At 42.0% G+C, this 25459-nt stretch overlaps 1 protein-coding gene across 4 annotated transcripts in view; it reads right to left on the bottom strand.

Moving 5' to 3' along the window:
• Positions 1-376: 376 nt before the first annotated feature.
• Positions 377-25459, bottom strand: part of LOC135559214 (AP-1 complex subunit gamma-1) — a 28760-nt gene continuing 3677 nt past the window's right edge. For 2 of the 4 annotated variants that reach the window (XM_064993472.1, XM_064993474.1), the window contains exons 2-22: positions 17736-17939; positions 16358-16482; positions 15498-15639; positions 13880-13976; positions 13115-13191; positions 11827-11922; positions 11651-11731; positions 10369-10523; positions 10155-10268; positions 9855-9995; positions 9227-9281; positions 8826-8948; positions 8501-8590; positions 8248-8372; positions 8016-8120; positions 7761-7902; positions 6976-7102; positions 6530-6625; positions 6149-6309; positions 5869-5967; positions 377-5634 (exon numbers count right to left, since the gene is read on the bottom strand). In XM_064993472.1, coding sequence (XP_064849544.1) covers positions 5533-5634; positions 5869-5967; positions 6149-6309; positions 6530-6625; positions 6976-7102; positions 7761-7902; positions 8016-8120; positions 8248-8372; positions 8501-8590; positions 8826-8948; positions 9227-9281; positions 9855-9995; positions 10155-10268; positions 10369-10523; positions 11651-11731; positions 11827-11922; positions 13115-13191; positions 13880-13976; positions 15498-15639; positions 16358-16482; positions 17736-17936 — 2454 coding nt within the window. In that variant the 5' untranslated portion in view covers positions 17937-17939 and the 3' untranslated portion in view covers positions 377-5532. Of the gene's footprint in view, positions 5635-5868; positions 5968-6148; positions 6310-6529; positions 6626-6975; positions 7103-7760; positions 7903-8015; positions 8121-8247; positions 8373-8500; positions 8591-8825; positions 8949-9226; positions 9282-9854; positions 9996-10154; positions 10269-10368; positions 10524-11650; positions 11732-11826; positions 11923-13114; positions 13192-13879; positions 13977-15497; positions 15640-16357; positions 16483-17735; positions 17958-18959; positions 19119-25459 lie in introns of all 4 variants that reach the window. The other 2 variants (XM_064993471.1, XM_064993473.1) reach the window with 2 other exon arrangements.

Genomic DNA, 25459 nt, shown 5'->3' with positions numbered 1-25459 from the left:
GGCCTCAGGATTGTGTCATTGTCTGTCCATTCAAATTGTCATCGCTAAAGTTCGTTGTGTGCAGCTTATGCCTGCCCATACCATAACCCCACCATTGGGCATTCTGTTAACAACGTTGAAATCAGAAAACCACTTGCCCACACAACGCCATACACGTGGTCTGTGGTTGTGAGGCCGGTTGGACATACTGCCAAATTCTCTAAAACAGCGTTGGCTTATGGTATATAAATGAACATTCAATTCTCTGGCAACAGCTCTGGTGGGCATTCCTGCAGCCAGCATGCCAATTGCGCCCCCTCAAAACATGAGATTTCATCTCGCGTTTATATTTTTGTTCAGCGTATAAGAGTTGATAAATGAATGAGTCCGGTCAAAATTTTGTTTGACTTTTTATTTATATACTCTTGATCATCATTTCCTCCAAACCAAAGACAATAATACACAGCTTAAGTCTAAAATATCCCATGTAGTTTACAGCCTCTCAGCTTTAATCATCTCATCATTATTATTCATATTTTCAGTCCATTCACACCCACCTTGAAGACATGGGACTCATTCCGTTCAAAAGGTTAAACCTGTCTGGAAAAGGGAATTAAAAAAAAAAAAATTTCCCTCCCCTTCTCAAATCAGATATGTTGTCGTATAGTCGGGATAAATCTGAGGGTTACATATTCAGATTCTCTTTCAAAAGTACAATGGACGCTTTATGATTTCACAGGGAACGGGATAATAGTGGCTAAAGTCAAATGCGCCTTCAAACCCCTTTACACACAGATAATTCACCTGGCCAAATATAGAAGTAAAAAACAATTACATCCGAATGAGTGGTGTGCACTTTTAACCCTTTCCACCACCACCAACAAAAACAATTTTTTTTTTCAAATGTACAACCCAACAAGGTGGTGTGTTGGATTGGTTGAAAAATGGGACCTTTTCTTGCATTTCAAAAAGAGGATTACTTAGAGTAGAAATTACACTATTTACATTGGTTCTCACATGCAGCTCTGAAGTTGTGAATTAAAATCCTTGCAGCCAATTTCATGTCCTTACTAGGTGACTGTAGCAAGACATGCCAACACATTCAGATATTTACACACACACACACACACACACACAGGCTGATTAGACAAACAAAACGCTTCAAAAGCTGCTCAGACCTATGAAGGGTTCTTGACTTTACAAATGTCCTTTTTAAAGTTGCAGTGTCCAAACCAATGGGATTTCACCTTCATATGCATTTCTCATTTAAAACTATATGGGGTACTGTATCCTTAAAAGCGTTAACTGGTCAAACATGATTGATGGAATCGAACCGATAAAAACAACATTCAACACAAGGTACAAGTATGAGATCTTTCCCTTCCCTACAGCCTTCTATCTTGACCAGCTCCCCCTAGTGGAAATGAGCTCACAGCACAGCTAACATGCAGCTTCAGCTCAGTGTTCTCGTTGTGTCATATCACAAGAACAGGTTAAGCAGCACTGCATTAAGATCACAGGTCCCCTGAAAAGAATGTATACACAAAAAGGCCATACACACAGCAGAGAGATCAGCTTCACACTTCAGTCCTGATTTTTGAATATGATTTCAATAAATAGAAAGGATCATATTTCCTCTAAGAGAGCCTGAACTTCAACTGCCCCGGTCCCTGTAACAGAACCAGGCCTAGTCTCTGCTCTCTTGAACCGTACAAACCAGTCCATAAGACGGGTTCCTTAATGCAGTCATCAGGAGCGATGAACAGACCCAGTAAGAGTGGATGATGACAGGCAGCCAAGAGCACATTGGATCTGTCAACCACGAGGGGACAAGGCCTTACGACTTAATGAACCATATCCACCACACAGATTAAACTTCTCATAGCCTGAAAATACTCAGGATATTCAATCCCCTTCTTACAATAAAAGGTACGTGCAACAGCATCACAAGGGTAAAAAAAAGACCTCACTCAACACTTCAGAGAAACTCTGGGCCCATTCTCACATCTCTGAAATCCAATACAATTAATGTGGGGAGGTGAGATGCCAGATGAATGGGGAGAGAATCTATAGGACTGGAAACACAGAGAATGAGACTAAAAGGGGGCCAACAATGTGAATCGCTCTCTTAGAAGGACCATGTGCACTGTAGGTAGGTCATCCGTCATTTAATTAGCTTGCATGTCTGACATTAATTTTCTCCAATTACTTTTGCTGGGGAGAGAAAAAAAAACGATAAAGCACATTACAGGCCAAGGGAGGCGTTACAGCATCTTAGCAAGAGGCCTACTCCTCTTAAGGGGCATATGAAAACAGATTAGGCCTTTCTGAGGACCACGAATACCGACAAGGTGCCACCTCGGTCACGGTGCAGCACTGTGCTCAGCTCACAGACCTCTCAGTAGTACATCACTCACATACAACACCAGTTCTGCCCAACCAAACCTTAAGAGGACATGTATAAAAACCAATAGCAGCCTAATCACCCACTAAAATCCGCAGGAAAAAAAGATGCATCCAAACTTATGAAGAGGATGCAGCTCATTTGCATTGTTTCAAGATGATTCTTTTTTACATACATGTATACAATTATAGTCCTTAGCTAATCTGTGTAAGTCTTCAAATGGGGTTTTATTTAATTTGATCATCTTTTGTGTTGTTTCGTTTTACAATAATATACAATGTACAGGCAGCCGATTATATATCTTTTGTGATGACTGATGAAATAGGGAAGTCTTTTCTTTAGACCATATTTTAGACGAAGATCTATTAAGACAATATACACCGTGAGTAATTGGAAGTCTTAGAAAATGGTTGGTATCTAAAAATAAAAAGGGATGAAAGAAAGGATATTTGACTAACCTTAAAAGCCCTTAATATATACAGAAAAACCCAATATAGCATTTAGTCAAAAACAGAAAAAAAGATGACTAATAGAATGAAAATCATTTTCTCCATATACACATATCATCGCTCAAAAATATTTCCAAAGCTTATTTCCAACGCTAATAGCATCTCCGATTTGGTCACAAAAGTTTAATAGTGTAGCATAGTGAATATCAATAAGCATATAGTGCGATTGAACATCTGACGGTCTGAACACACAGCATCATGGGGCAGCTAAGCGTGTTAGTAATGAGATGTCCTACAGGTGCCCACTTGATTGCAGATCATACAGAAGACTAAATGCAGCTATCCAGGTACTGTGCTGTTGATAGTTAAACAGGAAGAGAAAACATTGTGAGGTATTCAGGTTCATGTTTCCGACAGCTTGGTCGGGATTCTGATTTGGAGAAGTATGACAGCCAAGGAATCACACCAAGCTACACTGATATCCGACGACATCATTTCCACTCTAAATGCTAGAAACTCAGTGTGAGATGTCAATAAAATAAAAAGGGCACATTCTTCTTCGACTCCTACCTTCCATACAGCCTGTCCGTCTTGCCTGCTCTCTAGTCAGGATATAACCCACAATAAGCACTCCCTGACACACAAACCCTCGTCACACAGATCAGATGAGACCAGTTTAGGGACTTCCCATCTAGTTATGTCAAAAGGCACATAATTTTGATATCAGACAATAATGTTTAAGACAAAATCACTGCAAAAAAAAAAAAAAAATCATACCACCACAAAAATAGTGCCAACAAAATGGCCAGCGCCCTCAGACAGGACAGCCACAGACAAAGCCTGCAAAGAAAAAGCATTCAGTGCATAGAACTACATTCAAAATAGACTTAGTGTACATGTCGTCTCTAGGCTGGCTATGTCCAGCCAGGTTAATAGTCTTAAAAGAGAGATATTTCGACGACCCAAAGCTGTAAATCTTACATTTCCGGCTGTTTGTTCAGATGCATGGAAGATTCAGTACTTCCAAAGTTAATGTATTCAATGAAACTATGTTTAAGGATTTTCCTTTAACTAAGATGTGTCTCAGACCTGCACTGATATACAATATCCACATTGCTTCAATAACCTCAGCTTGATCTAAGCAATTAACTGTTGAATTTAACAAGATGGATGGAAGAAACTGTAAATAGTGCCCATCTAGGTGGGGGAAACGGTGCTATACAGGGCAGTCAAACAAAGTAGAAATGTCCATCCTCTAGATTCCACCTCAGAAAATAAACTTTTACAAGATGCGCCCGTGCTATGGCTACCACACTGCTGACCAAACTAAAGAAAATGAAACCATACTCTGTGTTAGCCAGCCCATGACAAACAAATACACTCCAGCTTTCGAAATATGCACTTTAGCCATTTACAGTATCTCAACCCTGCCGAGAGGCCTCTGGCAAAACCAAGGTGAATGGGATTCAAACAACTCTCAAACCGATTTCAACAGAGAAAACTGATGTAATTCAAAATGACTCCACACATCTTTTGCCTTTTAAATCACTCATGAGATGGAGGGTGAAATTAAGTTAACCCCAAAATGAATGAGTGCTCTGTGTCTTTAAAATCCTTCTGCTGCCAAAGTTAATGGATGTAAAAGAGCAGACCAGGTACAACTGGGAAAAGTCAATGTGAATGTTTGTATAATCTCGGTTAACGCAGGACTAAAATCTGGCATAATTTGGTCAGCTGCGTGATGTAGTTGTGAGTCCACACGTATTAGAAATTGGGAGTTGCAGTTTGCGAAGTCTCCATCCTCGCAAAAGGAAACCCTTAACCAAAGCCCCCCACTTCCACCAATTTCCCCACACAAGCGAAGCAGTCGAAGTTTAAGCACCGCCTTCGGCCAATCCTGATACATCCAGATAATCAGTGAGGAAAACTGATCCTACGCATTCCATCCCAACAGATTCTTCGGTTTACACCCAGAATCTGTTCATGAGAGATTAACCTTTGTATTGCAACCCGAAGACCTTGCATTTGAAGCATAGAGCTGGAGATCTTTATAATAGAAGGTGTTATAGTCACTTTGGAGAACAAACTAGATAAAATACTGAGAGCCAAAGTACTCCAAGTTTCCAAACCCAATTCGGGAAAGTGGTGAATGGACAGTGTGCAAATTTCATAGAGTTAATTAAGTTGCACCTCATTCAGACTTGAAAATCGGTACAAAAAAATATATATACCCATGTTAAATTCCTGTAAGATTAAAAACATGAAACAAAAGAAAAAAACAGACTGCTTAATCAAGTGCTCATTGTCAACAGCTCTTTTCTATGGCGGCTTAGAGGGGACGGCATACCACAGAGAGTGCAATGTGGGCGTACGTTCATTGAGAGGGCGAGGAGATGGAAATAGTGGCAACTGCAAAGCAGACAGATTGAGGTGAAACCAATCAAGGAAAAGAAGGGTTAGTAAATTAATATGTTTTCACATATTTCTGGTGATGCCTATCGTCATTGCTGTCATTGTTGTGGTTGTCATCATCATGGTCTTCATACCATCGTTTTTTTGTGTGTTTGACATTCCGCTGCTTCCCATGTAACCCCAGGAAAGCAGTCTGCAGTGATGTCACAGGGGATCAGTCCGGGTAGGGGGGGGGATCTTTCCCATAGTTCCCTTGGCGGGGTCTTTAAGCACGAGAGGGCACGGTCATCATTGCCAGGACTGAGGAGGAAAGTTGTTGACCTCGGCCAGGTCTTGGACAGGTGAGCCTTTGTGGGTGTACGTCAGCTTGACCCTCATACGGAGTTGTTGCTGTAAATCATGAGAAAGACATGTTTATTAAACCAATATGAACTACTCAATGTAGAGCTGAACTCTATAGGAGCCCTCTTCACTAAATTCCTCTGATAGCACCAATAGACCAGGAAACTGAATAAGAATGTGAGGAAGATGAGGACAGAACTACTCAATGTAGAGCTGAACTCTATAGGAGCCCTCTTCACTAAATTCCTTCTTAGTCAGGGTAAGAATGAGAACTCTCATGACCTTCTGTGGGTTGAGAACTCTGATGACCTGTGTGACACTTCCCTGGTTGAGTGCTGGGACAATATTACTGCTAGGGGACAAGAGCTGCAGCTGGAATGTCTGAAGGAGAGGGACACAGAGAGTAAAAGACTGCTCCTGCCAAGTCTGCTTCGTAGGACATACGCCTGCATATTCCCAACTTTGACTAAGCTGTACAATGCTACAGAGGTCAATCATAGAACCACACATTTTTCTTAACATTACATAGTTATACAAACGTGATTGTCCAGTCATGGCTCACCTTTGGAACTGCAGCCTGGAAAACAAACTCTGTCATGTCAGCCTCGGTGGTGTTGGTGGCATGGATAGTGATGACTGCTATGTTCGGGTTCGGATTGGCCCTCTCAAAGGTGAACTCTATTTTCAGGCCATTCTTGCTATACGCTGTCATGGGGGGAATAGCTAAAGACAAGAACGCACAAGTCAATACAATTCAGAGTGAAAAAGTAGTACCAAACATGATAACCCCCAAAAAACATTATAGAAACTTGTATAAGGTCACATTGTTTTAAAAGGGATACATAATGACACAGTACTCTACTTGCTAAACAACATGGGAGAGTGGTTGGCTTTGGATCAAATTAGAAATTTGAAAGCTTCACTGATAAGTGCTAGCTCTCACCTGCTGAAATATCATTAAACAGGGGCAGTGAGGAGAGGCCATCCAGGAGGAAGGGGGGCTGGGAGATGGGCACAGAGGGGGCAGGAGCTGGACCACCTAGGGAGGGGGACAACAACACAGGGGGTTCCAACAGGGTACAGGGAACCACACACAGACATAACAGTGATACCACTGGTGATAGTTCACAAGACAAGTTGATTCCTGACCAAGTCAAGCAGGATGTGGCGTGACTAATGTGGTTTCTTTATGAAGGAAGGTGCAGGCAGGGTGACAGAGAGAATAGGTGGTGAACAGTGAGACACTGCAATGAAAAAAAATAAAACCAATCAAGTTTCCCTGACCAAGGTTGGTCCACCTGTGCTTGGGGCTAGAAAGAAAGTGAGTGAGTGAGTGAGTGAGTGAGTGAGTGAGTGAGTGAGTGAGTGAGTGAGTGAGTCTGGTCCTACTAGACAGTGAGAGGTCCCCCAATAGGTCGAGCAGCTCTCCTCCAGCCGAGGCAGGCTTGGTGGGCAGGGTGGTTTGGATCACAGGCACAACATCATTACCTCCCAGCAGGTCTAACAAGTCATTAGCCTGGAACAGAAGAGAAACCAAATAATAAAGCACATGTAGATTGAACCTGTAAAACAGGGAGGATTTGTAGATTGAACCTGTAATGCAGGGAGGATTTGGACAAAACAACAGTGCTCTGAATAACATCTCATTTATACTTTGTTTTAAAACATGACAGATGGTAAAATATTTTGTAACTCAAATCAGAACTCTACAAAGGAAAATGTCGACTGCTTCATATTAATCTGTAGATTGATATGCCCCACACAGTTTAATTTTCCTACCAGCAGGGGTCCTTGTTTGAACAGTGTGTAAAAGCATTAGCAGACTCACTGATTTGTGGACTTTCACCACATGAATAAAAATCAAAACTTAAAGAATGTGAGTGTACGTGCATGTGTGTTTTGAAGAGCTTAAGGGCTCGATTCAATCTGTATCGCTGAAGATCTGAGCTACAGCTCAATATACATTTTATTTTTTATTCACGCATCAGCAAAGATTGCATTCACAGTAAAAGCTGCTGCATTTGTCAGCTCAAATGTAAATTACTTTTACATTTCAATTGAGTCTAACGCTGAACTGAATCAAATGTTGATCCACTGATTCAGCAACACATCGTCTGTGACAGAAAACCCCCATCAATGGTAAATACAGATTTGTCATGTGACCTTGCCCTCACCTGGTTGGCTGGCTGGGTGACTAGGGGCGGGTGTTTTGTGTCAGGCACCGAGGGCTCTGTCTCCCCATTGGTCTGCACAATCTCTGTCGGGCCATTGGAGGCTGTTTTCTCCATGATGGGCATTCGCTCTAGTAAGGCAGGCCTTCAGAGAGGAAGAGAATAAAATTGGTGCTTCTCTTTGTCAAGGAAATTGACCTATCATTTCTACAGAAAAGTGCTTGTAATGAATGGGAATACATTTGGAGGCATACTCACCTCATGTGATCATATTTCTTGAAAAGTGCATTGTACTCCACAGCTCTCTGTTGCAGCTCCACGTCGATGCTGCTGCCGTATATTGACACCACCTTCTTGATTCGGCTGGAGATTTTAAGACACAAATGTTAACCTTGAGTGTGTGTCCTGCCATCCATTCATTTCAAAGCTAAGGGATAAAAATCATCATAACCTGTTGGATATTCTCTCTGCTCAACACAGATGGACTTACTTGACACTGCTGAAGCGAGTAGACAGCTTCATGATGGCAGTGAGGGAGTAACCACGGGTTACAGGGGTGGACAAGTTGGACACAAGAAGACCTTCCAAAACATCCAGGACTTCATCCTCTGTCACCTGTTGCAAACAAAGGGGGAGAAAATATATACATTTCGACTTCTTGAGGTCGGCAGTGCACATAGATGCGTTGTGTGTAACGTTCTAGATGAAATAGTTGAGGTGATTGAGTGCTTCAGGAGGTCTACCTGGATGGGCTCCTCCTCCTCACACTGTCCAGATACCAGCAGGTCTCCATACTCCCCTATACACCAGGATGACACCTGGACCAGTGGTTGCTATGGTAGACAAACACTAATAGATCAGATTCACTGTAACCAGTCCTCATCAGAGAGGAAGGGAAACATCTGCACACTGTTTGCTACTTCCAAATGTGATCTTTAGTGATCCAATAACATTTCAATCAACACATTCATTGTCAGGTTCCTCTTATTTGTCTGGTTACTGGCCTGTTTCAATGTGTGTTTTCCTCTTATCATACAAGACGTGTGTGTGACCAGAGATGTCTCGGACCTGTGAGATGTCATCCAGCAGGGCTTTATAGAGTCTCTGCACCGTGTAGGCATGCATCTCCACACTGTTGGTGATGAGCTGGATGAGGTTGGGGACAGAGTCGTCTCGGACATAGCTCCCCGCCTGGACACAAACAGGTGTTAAAAGAAACCCGTCTCAAAATGGACAATGAGGCAGATGATCATTCTGTTTAAGTCCAGCGACAAAAACACTTTCAAGACAAGACACCAAGAGCCTTGGTCACCATGGTAAAAAAAAGCAGAGGTTGTCGGATATGATGAGATCATCATTTGTAGTTCAGTCGATGGATCACTCAAGGATTCATCACTCAACAGTCAAGCATAATGACTTATTTCACCATCGTCTGTGCAAAGAAAAGTATGATGAAATTATACATATACCGTTGTCAGGACTCTCATGATGGTGTCAATGTGCCATCTTTTTGAAGGCGCATACCTGTGAAACAGAACACGCATCAGTCACATCTGCATTACACTGAGCAGGGGATCATATAACCATGAACTGAAAAACAATTGGCCTGCTGTCAGAAAATATGGTATCAACAATGTCATGTTCTGACGATGGATCACTCATTTATCATCATACAGCATTTTAGTAAGTAAGCCACACACATGAACCGGAGGTTGCGGAAACAATAGTTAATCATTGGAGGTGCATGAGGCCACTGGCTGTAATCTATTCTCGAAGCCTACATTCCTAATGCAAGTAAACTGAGGCATACAGTCAGGATCTGTGTGAACAGCCCACATGCAAAAACTACTGCTGCCATGGCCTCTCATGCAATCACTACTAATCCTTCTATTACTTCTCGAACCACGACTACAACTGCTGAGCAAAGGCCAATACAAACAAAATGAGGTGGTAAAGACCCACAAGCCGGGATAATGTTGAGAACGGTTTCACATGGTGCAACTGCTTAATGTTGCTATGGAACTAGCAAGAGCCTTCAGATTGGCAAAGCCTGATCTTTACAGATCTTCCTAACTGGACCACACCCATGAGCCTTACTTCTCTGCAGCCAGGAAGACTCCGGATGCACAGTCCGCTTTGAATTCTGGGTCACAGGAGTCCAGGAAGTAGAGCAGCTCCTTCATCATGCCTCGGATGTTGTTCCCATTCACCAGGGCGAAGCTCAGCTCCATCGCACGCCTAGGGAGGAGAATGGGAGGACGATAAGACAAGGAAATCTCTACATCTTCGGACCCATATCTTGTGCAGATATGCATGTACAGTGACGAGCAATGTGTTGTACTAATGTCTATATACTGTATGTCACTCATGTTCTCCTCATTTAGGTGTAGGTCTCACCTCTTGATGGACACATCCAAGTCTTTTAGACAGTCCACAATGGTGCTCCGATGCCTCTGCACTGCATTGTGGTCCGTCTGTACAGTCTTCAGTAGGGACGTCAGTGCCACATATCTTGAGGGTGGACAGAAAGTCACATTAAGTGTTATATTACCTGGGACTATGATGACCTATGTTCAGATCATTCAATGAATTAGTTCCCCAAGTGTGTTACCTAATATTTTTGTCATTGTTGAGAAGGAAGCGTCCCAGTATGTTGATGGCCAACACCCTCAATCCACTTTCTGATTTGATGTCCATTATGGTCAGTACTGTCTCATAGAGGATTGCATTGCCTACATTTTTACTGGTCTCGGTGTTGGTTGCCACCTACAAGGGTGAAGAAACCATTAGTCTGATTAGTCATATCTCTAGGGCAGTAAGCATCGAGTACTCTTGGAACTCTAGGGGCAGTATTGTCATAAAAAAAATAAAAAAAACATTCCCTGTTTTAAAACGGGATATTTTGTCAGGAAAAGATGCTAGAATATGCATATAATTGACAGCTTTCAATAGAAAACACTTTAACGTTTCCAAAACTGTAAAGATATCGTCTGAGTATAACAGAACTGATGTTGCAAGCGAAAGCCTGAGAAAAATCCAGTCCGGAGGTGCCCCAGGTTTTGAAAGTGCTGCGTTCCAATGACTCCCTATATGGCTGTGAATGTACCATCAACGAGCTTACGCTTTCTATGTATTCCACAAGGTGTCTACAGCATCGTGACATAGTTTTACGCATTTCTGTTGCAGAATAGCCGTATGGTGGCACATTGCGTAAGTGGTCACATGGTGGCTCCGAGAGAGATTCTCGCGTAAAGTGCAGAGGTAGCCATTACTCCAATCGGTCCTAGAGAAAAAGGAATTGTCCCGACGGATATATTATCGAATAGATATTAGAAAAACACCTTGAGGATGGATTCTAAACAACGTTTGCCATGTTTCTGTCGATATTATGGAGCTAATTTGGAGAGAAAAAATTGCCGTTGTGGTGACCGCAATTTCCGGGCGATTTCTCAGCCAAACGTGAAAAACAAACAGAGCTGTTTTGCCTACAAAAATAATATTTTGGGAAAAAATGAACTTTGGCTATCTAACTGGGAGTCTCGTGAGTGAAAACATCCGAAGTTCAAAGGTAAACGATTTAATTTGATTGCTTTTCTGATTTCTGTGACAATGTTGCTTGCTGCTAGCAAGGCATAATGCTATGCTAGGCTATTATAAACTTACACAAATGCTTGTCTAGCCTTGGCTGTAAAGCATATTTTGAAAATCTGAGATGACAGGGTGATTAACAAAAGGCTAAGCTGTGTTCCAATATATTTCACTTGTGATTTTCATGAATAGGAATATTTTCTAGGAAGATTTATATCTGTTGCATTATGCTAATTAGTGTAAGATGATGAAAACAGTCCCATTCCCGGGATGGGGTGTCACAAGAGTATAACCGCTCTTCTCACCTGTGCAAGAATGTCATTCATTGCTTCACTTGAGTCGTCATCACTCCTGCCCAGAATTCGCAATAATCTCAATATCCGCACCTGCAATGAGGTCAAGGGGCATCACTGACTGGCCAAGCCAAGTTTTTTACAGAAGATCAATTGATTGGCACGAAACACAAGGTCAAAGGTCTCACCTGCAGGAAGGGGTCACTGATGCCAGACACATCATGCTCAGGAGAGTATCCAGACATGATCAGGTTCTTCAGGATTCTCACCAGCTGTGGAACCAACTACAAAAGACCAACAAACAGGAGAGGAGGGGTGCCATCAAGGTCTTTATTTCTGAGGAATTGGTGTCCTACCTTGTTACTAAAATAACTGGACAAAGTATTGTGTAGAATGTGCATCTATTCTTTACATTCTCTTGATTTAATCATCTATGTAACTTACATTTCTGGGTTATGGTAATCAAGACAACATTGATTGTATGAAAACATTCAGTTAGGATGTTGAGTTTTGAAAAGCTAATCGAACCGTGATGTCACATTCAATCACACCTAGATGAAATAGAACCCTCATCATAATTCTAGGCAAGAGTATTCATAGACAAATATATTCGCATTGGTGCAAATTTTCTGAAATATATATTTGTACGTACAGACACATACCTCCCTTTTAACAAACATAAAACCATCAGTGTCTAGTGAAAACACCAGAGGTGATCAATTGAAAACAGACCCATCATGTTGTTTTCAACATACGGTGATCAAATGAGTTACACATTAGGTTAATGATGACACATTGACAATAGTGAGAGATGTCTAAGAAACATTTTAAAAAAATCCTGTCATGATATCAAAAGAGAACACCAACATATGACCGCTGTAAAAGTCAAAGAAATCAAAAAGACAAAAAGGAACTTGGCGGAACACAGATTTGATTACATCTACAGTGACCGTGTGAAGTGATACTAGTTACAGCATGCACCAGCTATGAAACCAGAATGTACTCTTACCTTCTCATTCTAACACAATGCAGGAATTGTAACAAAGACAAATGACAGAAAAAATATGAGGTAGATGTTAGGGAAGATTCACTTTTAGAGAGCTCAAAGTCATGTTCTGATCATGAACATGAGGGGTGGGAGACTGGCTCAAGGTTGTTATGGCTGAGGGAAAGAGGTACAGAGCCACTAGAGATACAGCGAGGAAATAAGCGAGGCAAGGAGATACGACTGAGACATAGGCCTACTATGAATGTAGAGCAAACCCTATGGGAAAATGTAATCCAAGGTTTCAAAATGCAAGATATGTTTGAAGTATATCCAAAACAGTCATAGTGAAAGGAAAATGAATACTAAGGGAGAATGAAATGTAGAGTGAGCTAAGGACAAATGCTTAATTAACTCCCTGAAGACTTGCGCTGTAACCCAAAAACCTTTGATAGCAGTAATTTCACTAATTAGATGGTGGCTATCCATACCTTTCTGAAGTGTAAGAGCATGTCAGGACTTCTTTCACACATTTCAGTGAGGAGGACAACAGAAGTGTGGAGAACACCTTAAGGAGACGAGACAAAAAGAAACTAGTTTGGAAACAGCATCCCTGGTGAACCGTAGTAGTTAACAAATTTGCACAAATTTCCTTGCCAATTCACTGTGAGTGAACGTTTTAGCAATGTCACAGCATTGTTACTAAAATAAGGAACAGTCTATGGGGGAAGCTGTTTGCTGGTTCCATTGTGATGGTTTATAGTCTGGATTCTCACTCTTAGTAAGTTCCAGTTTAATGCCATTAAGCCCTATTTTAGCACTACAAAAACAACTACAGGTATATATCTAGCATCTACTCCCCAAATCCTTACCTTGACCATTGAGGGGAAAACACAAAACTGACCTTACAATTTCTAGGGGCAACTTCATCTATCAAACTCGTTTAGAAACATATTCGAAGTGATAACACTGGTTCTGACAAGAGCGCCGCTTTATAAAGCTGTCAAAACATCAGCCATTGTACTATGACAACCATCAGTGTCTAGTGAAAACACCCGAGGTGATCAATTGAAAACTGTGAAGGACAGCACAGTATTTTAATCCAACTCTCGTCACTGAAGGACATTTCAACTGTATAGAGGGCACCAGCCCAATTATCCCTTTGAAGGACACAGCATCCCCATTTTACCTGTGAGTGACCAAACCCAATGCTCTCTGTGCAGGACACAGTTGCCCCCAGCCCCCGGTTGTCTCACCGTGGTTCTTCTCACTCAGCAGGTTCTTTGTGGCTGGGAGGAACATCTCCATCAGCTCTGGGACCTTCCTGATGACGTGGACTGCACACAACGCCGCCTGGGGAGAAAATTCTAAATGTTTTCAAAGTCCTCAACTATGACGTGCAAGCGCAGACCTGCCAACTTTAAATCAGTTTTATGACTACGGCTTTAGCGTGACGGCACCCCCGGCTCCCACGACGGTGCACGCGCAGCACCCACACTGCTCAAATCATAGGCAAATGCACTTTACCATATAGGGCTATCTTCTGTATACCAACCATACCTTATCACAACAACTGATTGGCTCAAAACGCATCAAGGAAAGAAAGGAATTCCACAAATTAACTTAAGGCACATCTAATTGAAATGTATTCCAGGTGACTACCTAATGAAGCTGGTTGAGAGAATGCCAGGAGTGTGCAAAGCTGTCATCAAGGCAAAGGAAGGCTATTTGAAGAATATCAAATATATTTCGATTTGTTTAGTTTTGATGTCTTCACTATTATTCTACAATGTAGAAAATAGTAAAAATATGTATCAGTAGATGTTCTAAAACTTTTGGGTGATAGAGAAATTAATGAAATTGGTGATCTCAATGACACTCAAATTTTTCTAGGTTACATTTTGGGTTTTGATTATTCAAATTAATAGGTGTATGTATGTGGATAGTCTAGTAAAAACAAACTGGATCCTTAATTTTGTTTGGGGAGAACATTTAGATAATTCAATTACAGGATGGAATATAGTGGTTTAGCTTACTGTAGGCTGTTTGGAATATGAAACAACTGAACTAGGCCTATATCAGTTTGTTTCAGATCTCCATCCCTGACCTCATCCATCAAGGTCTGACTACTAGGCTACCATCAATCAACATGCCTTGTCATTGGTGAACTGATTATCACAACATTACCTACTGTTGAAATACAGCTGGATCAAGAGGCCAGATCAACAACTGATTATTATCACAACATTACCTACTGTTGACATACAGCTGGATCAAGAGGCCAGATCAACAACTGATTAAATCAACATAGGTGTACTAATCTTAACACAGTCTAATATAACTTTCTGTGAAGGACAGTATTAGCAGAACAGCGCTCCCTGCCATGTCTGTTGACTTAACACTAGCTAACTACATTTGTCTTAATGGCGAAGGAGCTAACTACGAAATAATGGTGGTCACGTGCCTGATTAACACATACAATTTTGGAAAATGTATTCACCAAATAGTTCATTATCCATTTTCCCTACCCTTATTCATCACACTTCAGCGGTCTCAACGGACAAAGTGGAGAGCTGCCATTCAGCTCGAGGGAGGAAATTAGTAGACTACTACATCTACAGGGGGCGTGCCGGAGTGGAGAGCTAGAGATGTTTTATCCTCGCCAAAGTCCTGATTGGCTCAGCTCAAACTTCAGACGGTTATACCAATATAAGCGTATTTTAGGGTAGTTTTTCATACCAGCATAAGGAAATGGAGAATTCCTTGACCTCAAATTGTGTGCAGGTTGGCAGGTCTGCTGACACACATCAAACTAACCACCTGACTAACACTACTTTGTAAAGAGTGAATGTGGGATAGGTGAGTATGAGGTACCTTTTTCCTCAAGTAGGAGTTGGAGGTTTTGAGCAGCTTCTCCACCTCTCCAGCCAGGTCACGACACATCTCCGAGGAGCCCATGCAACCCAGGGTGCACAAGGCCAGGCCCTGGACATACTGTGTGCTGTGATTCAGATCACTGAGGAAGGACAGGGGGAAGAATGAGTGGATAGCAGATAATAATAACTTTATATAGTGTATAAAGTAAGAGCTTCACATCATAAAATAAAAGTACTAGCAAAGAAATAAAGACTGGAGGAAGGAGAATGAAAAAAGATAACTAATTAAAAATCATACATTAAAAGCATCTTTATAAAAGTGTGTCTTCAACAGGGATTTAAAAATAGGCACTGAATCTGAAAGCCTGATCTCTAGCAGACCATTCCAAAGTCTAAGGGTCTTAATGGCAAATGCCCAGTCTCCTTTCGTTTTCAACTTAGACTTTGGAATGTGGCTGTGTCTCCGTTCATAGGGAGATAACAGATCAGAGATATAGGATGGCGCTGAGATGTAGAAGAGAAAGAGGAAAGACGGAGAGAAGAAAATATAAGATAGACAGGGAGAAGTGGGTAAAAGGGACGACGAAGGAGCAGGGGAGACAGGAAAGAAGAAAAATGTGCACGAGAGCAAGAGATCGAGAAAAAGACGCAACAGCTGATCCGGCAGGTTATGGGGCTGTTTCCATATCCAACATCAGAAGCACACGCTGCTGGCGAGAGCACCACTCACGAGTAACAATTCTGGCAGTAACAGAATATCGCCATTGGTGCACATCACCACCTCCTGCAGCACAGCTCTCATCTCTACACTACAAATAATTGTATGTATGTAGCCAATGCGGTTCTGGCCTGCCTTACTTCTTGATGCAGTTTGTCATTAGTAGATGGACGTCCTGCCTCTCGTCCAACAGTAGCATGGCTCCCAGGTACCCTATCCGCTTGTCAGTGAACTTCTGGGACGCAATCAACTTCAGGCACTCAAGCTGGAAAACAAAATTCAAATCAATTTGAATGTCACATGCACCAAATACAACAGTGAAATGCTTACTTACATGCCCTTAACCAACAAGTTTTTCTTTTTCCCCTAAAAGCATTAAGTAGAAAATGTAAAATAAAAGTTACAATTTATTGAACGGCAGCAGTAAAATAACAAGCGCGCCTATATACAGGGGGTACCGGTACAGAGTCAATGTGTGGGAGCACCGGTTAGTCGAGGTAATATGTACATGTAGGTAGAGTTAAAGTGACTATGCATAGATTATAAACAGACAGTAGCAGCAGCGTAAAAGAGGGGTCTGGGTAGCCCTTTGATTAGCTGTTCAGGAGTTTCAAGAGGCGTGGAGGTAGAAGCTGTTAAAAAGCCTTTAGGACCTCGACTTGGCGCTCCAGTACCGCTTGCCATGCGGTAGTAGAGAGAACAGTCTATGACAAGGGTGACTGGAGTCTTGGGACAATTTTTAGGGCCTTCCTCTGACACCGCCTGGTATAGAGGTCTGGATGCTCTCGATGGTGCAGCTGTAGAACCTTTTGAGGATCTGAATACCCATGCCAAATCTTTTCAGTCTCCTAAGGGGAAAAGGCTTTGTTGTGCCCTCTTCACGACTGCCTTAGTGTGTTTGGACGATGATAGTTTGTTGGTGATGTGGACACCAAGGAACTTCAAGCGCTCAACCTGTTCCACTACAGCCCTGTCGTTGAGAAATGGGGGCATGCTCGTTCCTCCTTTTCCTGTAGTCCACAATTTGTCTTGATCATGTTAAGGGAGAGGTTGTTGTCCTGGCACCACACAACCAGGTCTCGGACCTCGTCCCTATAAGCTGTCTCATCGTTGTTGGTGACCACTGTTGTGTCATCAGCAAAATTGATGATGGTGTTGGAGTCGTGCCTGGCCATGCAGTAATGAGTGAACAGGGAGCACAGGAGGGGACTGAGCACGCACCCCTGAAGGGCCCCCGTGTTGAAGATCAGTGTGGCGGATGTTTTGTTCCCAACCATTGCCACCTGTTTGTGGGCCGTCAAGAAATCCGGTATCCAGTTGCAGAGGGAGGCGTTTAGTTCTAGAGTCCATAGCTTTGTGATGAGCTTTGAGGGCACTATGGTATTTAACGCTGAGCCGTAGTAATCCGTTCACAAAACTGCTCTCTTCAGTAAGAGACACATTCACTGCCAGAAACAACAAGACACTCACAGATGTTGGTTAATAAATTAAAGAACATAGTATTATTTTTAAACATACCTGCCCAAAGTGCGCTGGGTAGCCCAGCATGTGCATGTAGAGTAGCTTCGCCACATTTCTACAGCGGTAAGTGTTGTCTTCCTCTCTGAAGGACGAGCGTATGGCAGCACACTCTTTCTGGATCATCTCACGCTCCTCTGCCTGGGTCCGAGCCGTCCGGATGGTCCGGATCAGCTCCCGCAGTCTGATCGGCGCTGGCATCCTCTGGAAAACACAGAGAAACTAAACATGTTGGCACAGGTGGCCTTGGTGAAGGGAAGGCACTGGCTGGGCAAGAGACAACTGCTGCACTTCTTTTTTTTTTTTTTTTTTTTAAACAAGGGCCATACTGCAAAGTCACACTCTAATCTGACAACCGGTAGATGAAAGTAGACCCATGTCATTTTGAAAGTATGGAAAAAATGACAATAAGATCAGTAACTTTGTTTCTCAAACATTTGTATTGCTTATGGCGTTACTACAGACGTAAAATGTAAATAAAGAGGACAAATCCATTAACATGAATGCCTGGGCCGATGTGGGTCCACAGAGTGTCTGTCTTCATGCATTTCTGAGTTAAAGTGCAAGTAGCTGGGGGGCTAGTAAAATCACCAGACCACCACTTCTGTCTAGCTCATTATAGTTATCATTAGGAAGCCATGGGTGCTCACTCATTCTATAAGATAGATGCATACTCTTGTAATGGTATTTTTGGCAGCATGTGATTATAAATATTTGAATAGCAAATTAGCATTTTTCTGTGAGTACAGCCTCAAATGTGACAAGGAAATGGAGAATTCCTTGCTCAGAAGCTTATGAAGAGAGCACTAAGGTTTCAAACCAGTGGAGGGTGATTAAATATTGAAGGGGCACATGCTTGGAGGTGAGATAACCTTCTCCAGTATTTACATGCAGCCACACAGAGGAATAATAAGCACAGTGCCCCAGTTCTAAAACGTCAGCCAGGTACAGACCTGGCAAACACTAGAGAACTCACAGTACCGTGCCTCTACGATGTTACTAATGTACTCCCATTCTAACAAGAACGCTGCTCCATGAGAGGATGCATTCAGAATTAAATGATTAGACAAGCATATAATCTCTCACCCCATTAATGATATGTGTCCGAATCAGAGATAGAGGGATTTGATTTGTTTTTATAGGTAGGTGGCAAGATGATAATGACAAATACACTGTACTACTTCCTATTTGATAAGTAGACTTCCTGTGTGTTCTACCACTCACCATCAATCGAGTTCACATTGGTCGTCCCAAAGCCTGTGGTCTCAGAGGCCGGCAAGGTACAGCAGGTTGCTTGTCCTGCGCATTGACCACCTAGTCTGTATGTGCACACTACCACAATCCAGTGACCTCTGGTCAAGAAGAAGCAGCCGCATGTTGGATCTGTGCAAATTGGATCTGACTAAATTGGTCTTATGCCCATTTCAGAGGATCAAATATAGAAACAGGTAAATGAGACCTCGACTGTAAGTCAAGAGTACAGTATGAAGATTGGAGAAGCAGTTTTAGCCTATAGAAATCCCCGATCACAATTGTAGGTGATGTCATGAAAAATTTGGGTAGCTAAGCTCATGAGCAGAAATGCATCGTCGGGTCTAACAGCCATCTCGCGCCGAACTGCACAAGTGCAGGCCGTCAATTCAAAGTCACCCTTTCGATATAAAAGTAGTTTGACGAAAATAGTGTCAGTTTGTCACTTTCACGAGATTGGAGAAACAACATGTTCAACTACTTAAGGCGTTTACTAGAATCTAGGTTGCCTTTAGACTTCGAGAAAATTAACAACCAAGGAAGATTCACTTCTCTCATTGAATTTTCAAACACCGCCTGGTCTGTTTGGTCCGTTTTGCAAGCGTTCCCGAAGTCTCACGATGTTGCGCCCCTGGGTTTAGAAACTCTACGTTTAAACCCTGCGGCAGTTAGTTGGGTAAATGGTGCATGAGCACTGAGCTGCATCACAATCCTTCATGAACTGTCTGCTAGTGAGGATGAGACCAGCGGTGGTGTGAGAGCAATCCGGAAACAGAGAGAAAGGATTGCTCTCTTGGCAGTTAAGAGAGTGAGACAAAATTGCTCAATAGGCTTTTGGCCTTAAAGATTCAGTAAAAAGAAAGTAGTAATACAAACTGTCACAATGAGAGACCGTGGAAGGGGAAACTATGAATGTGTAATAACTACACATGAAACACAGACTCCAAGTCATAGGAAGTGATTCGTACGACAAGAGACCAACAGATCTCGGCATTCCAAAGGCACAATGTCATTGGGTGTGCTAAACAATCTCTACTTCCTGCTTTTAGAAACCCCTATAGCACTGACACATTTGACTTTCAACACCTGAGTTAAAGCAATGAACACTGCAGCCTACCCTCTATTGTAGTGCATTCAGGAAGTGTACACTTACAGTACTACAGCAGAGTGACAGAGGATGTAAGAGAAACCCTGGGCAGGCTGGAGTGGGCAGAACAAGGTCAAGGGCCTGGCACCAGCAGTGGGTCTGGAGGAAGCCTTGTTTATTGCAGTGAAGGGCCTGGTGAAAGGGGTGTGTGTTAATGCACCACCACCACAACAACAGGGGATCCATCACGTGCCACTATGCCAGGAACAAAGAGAGTAAGTTATTTCCGCTGGCTCCTGCGTGCGGAGAAGAGATGCTTTATGACTTCATCTCAAAAGATGCCCGGCTCTTATCGGTTAGCATAATTGAGACATTACAGCAAGATGGACGAAGTAATTAGTTGCTGAACAAAGCATTTTCTGCATCAAGCCACCTCAGAGCTGATGCTGAAAAAAATAATGCACTTGCTAAATGGACAGAGCAGAGGCTCTCTTAGAACTAGGGAAAATATAAAGGCTGGTGTTGTACACACAAAAAAGGTCCAACAGAGAACAGACAATCCAATTAATAACACCAGTTATGTTATCATCACATCAAAGACTTTTTCCAATATCACGGTATACCATATTACTTTTGAGTGCACACAAGTGGTGGTATTTCTATTAAAAAATAAAATAATTTAGGCAACATGGATCTTAATCCAGGAGGGGATTGTTTGTCCCTGCTGTAACCAAGAAGCTTGATCTTGACATCTCGCCACTTAGAAAACCAAATGCATAGCTGGAGCTCTGAGCTGGATATAACCTCAATTTGGCACGTCTTAGATAATTAAATTTACACTCACTGGACAGTTTATTCCAGAACAGCCTGAATTACTTGGGGTATTCGACAAGGTGTCAAACGTTCCACAGGGATGTTGGTCCATGCTAATGTGATGGCATCACGCAGATGCTGCAGATTGGACAACGGTCCAGTCATGCTGCGAACAGCCAGTTCAAAATCTCCCCAAAGATGCTCAATTGGGTTGAGGTCTGGGGACTATGCAGGTCACTCAAGTAAACTGAAATTGTACTGCTTTCCGAGATGCCGTTCTGAACACCACTGTTGTACTGCGCTGCTACTTGTCCGTTTGGGGCCCACCTGCTAGCTTGCATGATTGTCATTCTCCTTCGACCTCATCAACAAGACGTTTTCCCCCACAGGGCTGCCGCTGACTGGATGTTTTTTTGTTTGTCACAATGAGACACTAACGTGTGTGAAAAGCCCAGGAGGATAACTGTTTCTGGATACTGGATCGGGCCCGCCTGGCACCGTTGATCACACAATGCTAAATATACTGGATCGGGCCCGCCTGGCACCGTTGATCACACAATGCTAAATGTTGCTAAAGTCAATTGTTTTGCCCATTCTAACATTCAATTGAACAGTAACTGAATGCCTCCTTTATATAGGACGCCACTGCCACATGACTCCAGTTTCGGGAACAGGGTGGTGTACCTAATAAAAACTGGCAGGTACTATAGCTGTGTGTGTGTGTGTGTGTGTGTGTGTGTGTGTGTATATATATATATATATATACACACATACACACACAGAGAGTAAGTTATTTCCGCTGGCTCCTGCGTGCGGAGAGAAGAGGTACTTTATGACTTCCCATCTCAAAAGATGCATTTTTCTCAAACTCAGTTTCTCACAATTGCTGACATTTAATCCAAGTACAAATTCCCCGTCTTAGGTCAGTCAGGATCACCACTTTATTTTAAGAACGTGAAATGTCAGAATAATAGTAGAGAATTATTTATTTCAACTTTTATTTCTTTCATCACAGTCCAAGTGAGTCAGAAGTGAACATACACTCAATTAGTATTTGGTAGCATTGCCTTTACATTGTTTAACTTGGGTCAAATGTTTTGGGTATCTTTCCACAATAAATTGGGTGAATTTTGGCCCATTCCTCCTGACAGAGCTGGTGTAACTGAGTCACGTTTGTAGGCCTCCTTGCTCACACGCTTTTTCAGTTCTGCCCACAAATATTCTATGGTATTGAGTAGAGGTCGACCGATTATGATTTTTCAACGGCGATACCGATTATTGGAGGAACCAAAAAAAGCCGATACCGAATAATCAGCCGATTTTTAAAAATTGATTTGTAATAATGACAATTGCAACAATACTGAATTAACACTTATTTTAACTTAATAGAATACATCAATAAAATCCATATTTTATCTAAACGGGTGGCATCCATAAGTCTAAATAATCCTGTGACATTGCACAACCTTCAATGTTGTCATAATTACGTAAAACTCTGGCAAATTAGTTCACAACGAGCCAGGCGACCCAAACTATTGCATATACCCTGACTCTGCGTGCAATAAATGCAAGAGAAGTGATGCAATTCTCCTAGTTAATATTGCCTGCTAACATGAATCTCTTTTAACTAAATATGCAGGTTTAAAAATATATACTTCTGTGTATTGATTTTAAGAAAAGGCATTAATGTTTATGGTTTGGTACACATTGGTGCAACGACCGTGCTTGTTTCACGAATGTGCTTGTTAAATCACCCGTTTGGCAAAGTAGGCTATGATTCAATGATAATTTAACAAGCACTGCATCGATTATATGCAATGCAGGACAAGCTAAATAAACTAGTAATATCATCAACCAGGTGTAGTTAACTAGTGATTATGTTAAGTTTGCTTGTTTTTTTATAAGATACGTTTAATGCTAGCTAGCACCTTACCTTGGCTCCTTGCTGCACTCGCATAACAGGTAGTCAGCCTGTCATGCAGTCTCCTCATGGAGTGCAATGTAATCGGCCATGATCGGTGTCCAAAAATGCTGATTACCGATTGTTATGAAAATTTGAAATCGGCCCTAATTAAAATCGGCCATTCCATTTAAATCGGTCGACCTCTAGACCAGACGACATTTCTCCAAAAAGTATTAACTTTTTCCCAATGTGCAAACCGCAGGTTTTTTTTTAATGGCGGTTTTAGAGCAGTGGCTTCTTCCTTGCTGAGCGGCCTTTCAAGATATGTCGATATAGGATTAATTTTACTGTGGATATAGATACTTTGTGCCCGTTTCCTCCAGCATCTTCACAAGGTTCTTTGCTGTTGTTCTGGGATTGATTTGCCCATTTCGCATCAAAGTACATTCATCTCTAGGAGACAGAACACTTCTCCTTCCTGAGCGGTATGACGGCTGCGTGGTCCCATGGGGTTTATTCTTGCTATTGTTTGTACAGATGAAAGTGGTACCTTCAGGCATTTGGAAATTGCTCCCATGGATGAACCAGACTTGGAGGTCTACAATTTTATGTCTGGGGTCTTGGCTGATTTCTCCCATGATGGCAAGCAAAGAGGCACTGAGTATGAAGGTAGGCCTTGAAATACATCCACAGGTACACCTCCAATTGACTCAAATGATATCAATTAGCCTATCAGAAGCTTCCAAAGCCATTGCATCATTTTCTGGAATTTTCCAAGCTGTTTAAAAGGCACAGTCAACTTACTGTATGTACACTTCTGACCCACTGGAATTGTGATACAGTGAATTATAAGTGAAATAATCTGTCTGTAAACAAAAGTCGGAAAAATGACTTGTCATGCACAAAGTAGATGCCCTAACCGACTTGCCGAAACTATAGTTTGTTAACAAGACATTTGTGGAGTGGTTGAAAAAAAACTAGTTTTAATGACTCCAACCAAAAAGTCTGTAAACTTCTAACTTGAAATTGTACATTATATACATGATTCATATTAAATTAAAAAACATTTAATGGCATTTTCATAGACCTGAAAGCCACTTTAGTGATGGCAAAAAAGCAGGTTAACCTCTTACACTTATGGTGGCGCTATTTCATTTTTGGAAGAAAAACGTTCCCGTTTTAAACAAGATATTTTGTCACAAAAAGATGCTCGACTATGCATATAATTGCTACTGTTCGAAAGAAAACACTCTGACGTGTCCAGAAATACAAATATCTTCTCTGTGCGTGCCCTTTAACGTGAGCTTCAGGCAAAACCAAGATGACTTGGCATCCAGGAAATGACAAGGATTTTTGAGGCTCTGTCTTTCATGATCTCCTTATATGGCTGTGAACGCAAGAGGAATGAGTCTGCCCTTTCTGTCGTTTCCCCAAGGTGTCTGCAGCATTGTGACGTATTTGTAGGCAGATCGTTGGAAGATTGACCATAAGAGACCACATTTACCACGTGTCCGCCCGGTGTCCTGCGCCGAAATTGGTGCGCAAAAGTCACCTGCCAGTATTTTTCCATGGGGCACAGAGAGAGAAGCAAGCTTCCACGAACTGCATGTCAATGAAGAGATATGTGAAAAAACACCTTGAGGATTGATTCCAAACAACGTTTGCCATGTTTCGGTCGATATTATGTAGTTAATCCGGAAAAAGTTTCACGTTGTAGGTGACTGCATTTTCGGTTCGTTTCGGTAGCCAGGCGCAATGTAGAAAACGGAACGATTTCTCCTACACACAGACGCTTTCAGGAAACACTGCGCATTTGGTATGTGGCTGGGAGTCTCCTCATTGAAAACATCAGAAGCTCTTCAAAGGTAAATGATTTTATTTATTTGGTTATCTGGCTTTTGTGAAAATGTTGCGTGCTACATGCTACACAAAATGCTATGCTAGCTTTGCATACTCTTACACAAATAGGTCAATTTCTATGGTTCAAAAGCATATTTTGAAAATCTGAGATGACAGTGTTGTTAAGAAAAGGCTAAGCTTGAGAGCAAACGCATTATTTTAATTTTATTTGCGATTTTCAGAAATCGTTAACGTTGCGTTATGCTAATGAGCCTGAGGCTTAGTCACAATCCCGGATCCGGGATGGGGAGTTTCAAGAGGTTATTAAACTATTGTTGTTATAAAATGTGGGTCTTGTGGTCGTGGAAGGCTTAAATTTAGCCTTGGTAGAACTTCACAAGCCCTCAATTCATTAGATTATCGCTGACTGTTTGACCTTATATTGTATAACAAAAGCATATTTAGATAAAAAATAATGTTAAATGGTTGTTCAAAATAAAGGATTTGGCTATACACCCATTGTTGACAGGTGTATAAATATGTGTTGTTTTTCATGATTTGGGCAAGGTCCCTTCGTTCGTGAAATCTTAAAGCTACAGCATACAGTGACATTCTAGACGATTCTGTGATTCAAATTTTGTGGCAACAGTTTGGGGAAGGCCCTGTCCTGTTTTAGCATCACAATGCCCCGTGCACAAAGCAAGGTCCATACAGCAAAGGTTTATCGAGATCAATGTGGAAGAACTTGACTGGCCTGCAGAGAGCCCTAACCTCAAACCCATCGAACACCTTTGGAATGAATTGGAACGCCACCGACGAGACAGGCCTCAT

Source organism: Oncorhynchus masou, chromosome 2 (genome assembly GCF_036934945.1).
Source record: "Oncorhynchus masou masou isolate Uvic2021 chromosome 2, UVic_Omas_1.1, whole genome shotgun sequence".
NCBI lineage: Eukaryota > Metazoa > Chordata > Actinopteri > Salmoniformes > Salmonidae > Oncorhynchus > Oncorhynchus masou.
Note: the sequence above shows the minus strand (reverse complement) of the source record. Positions and strands in the feature narration are given on the sequence as shown.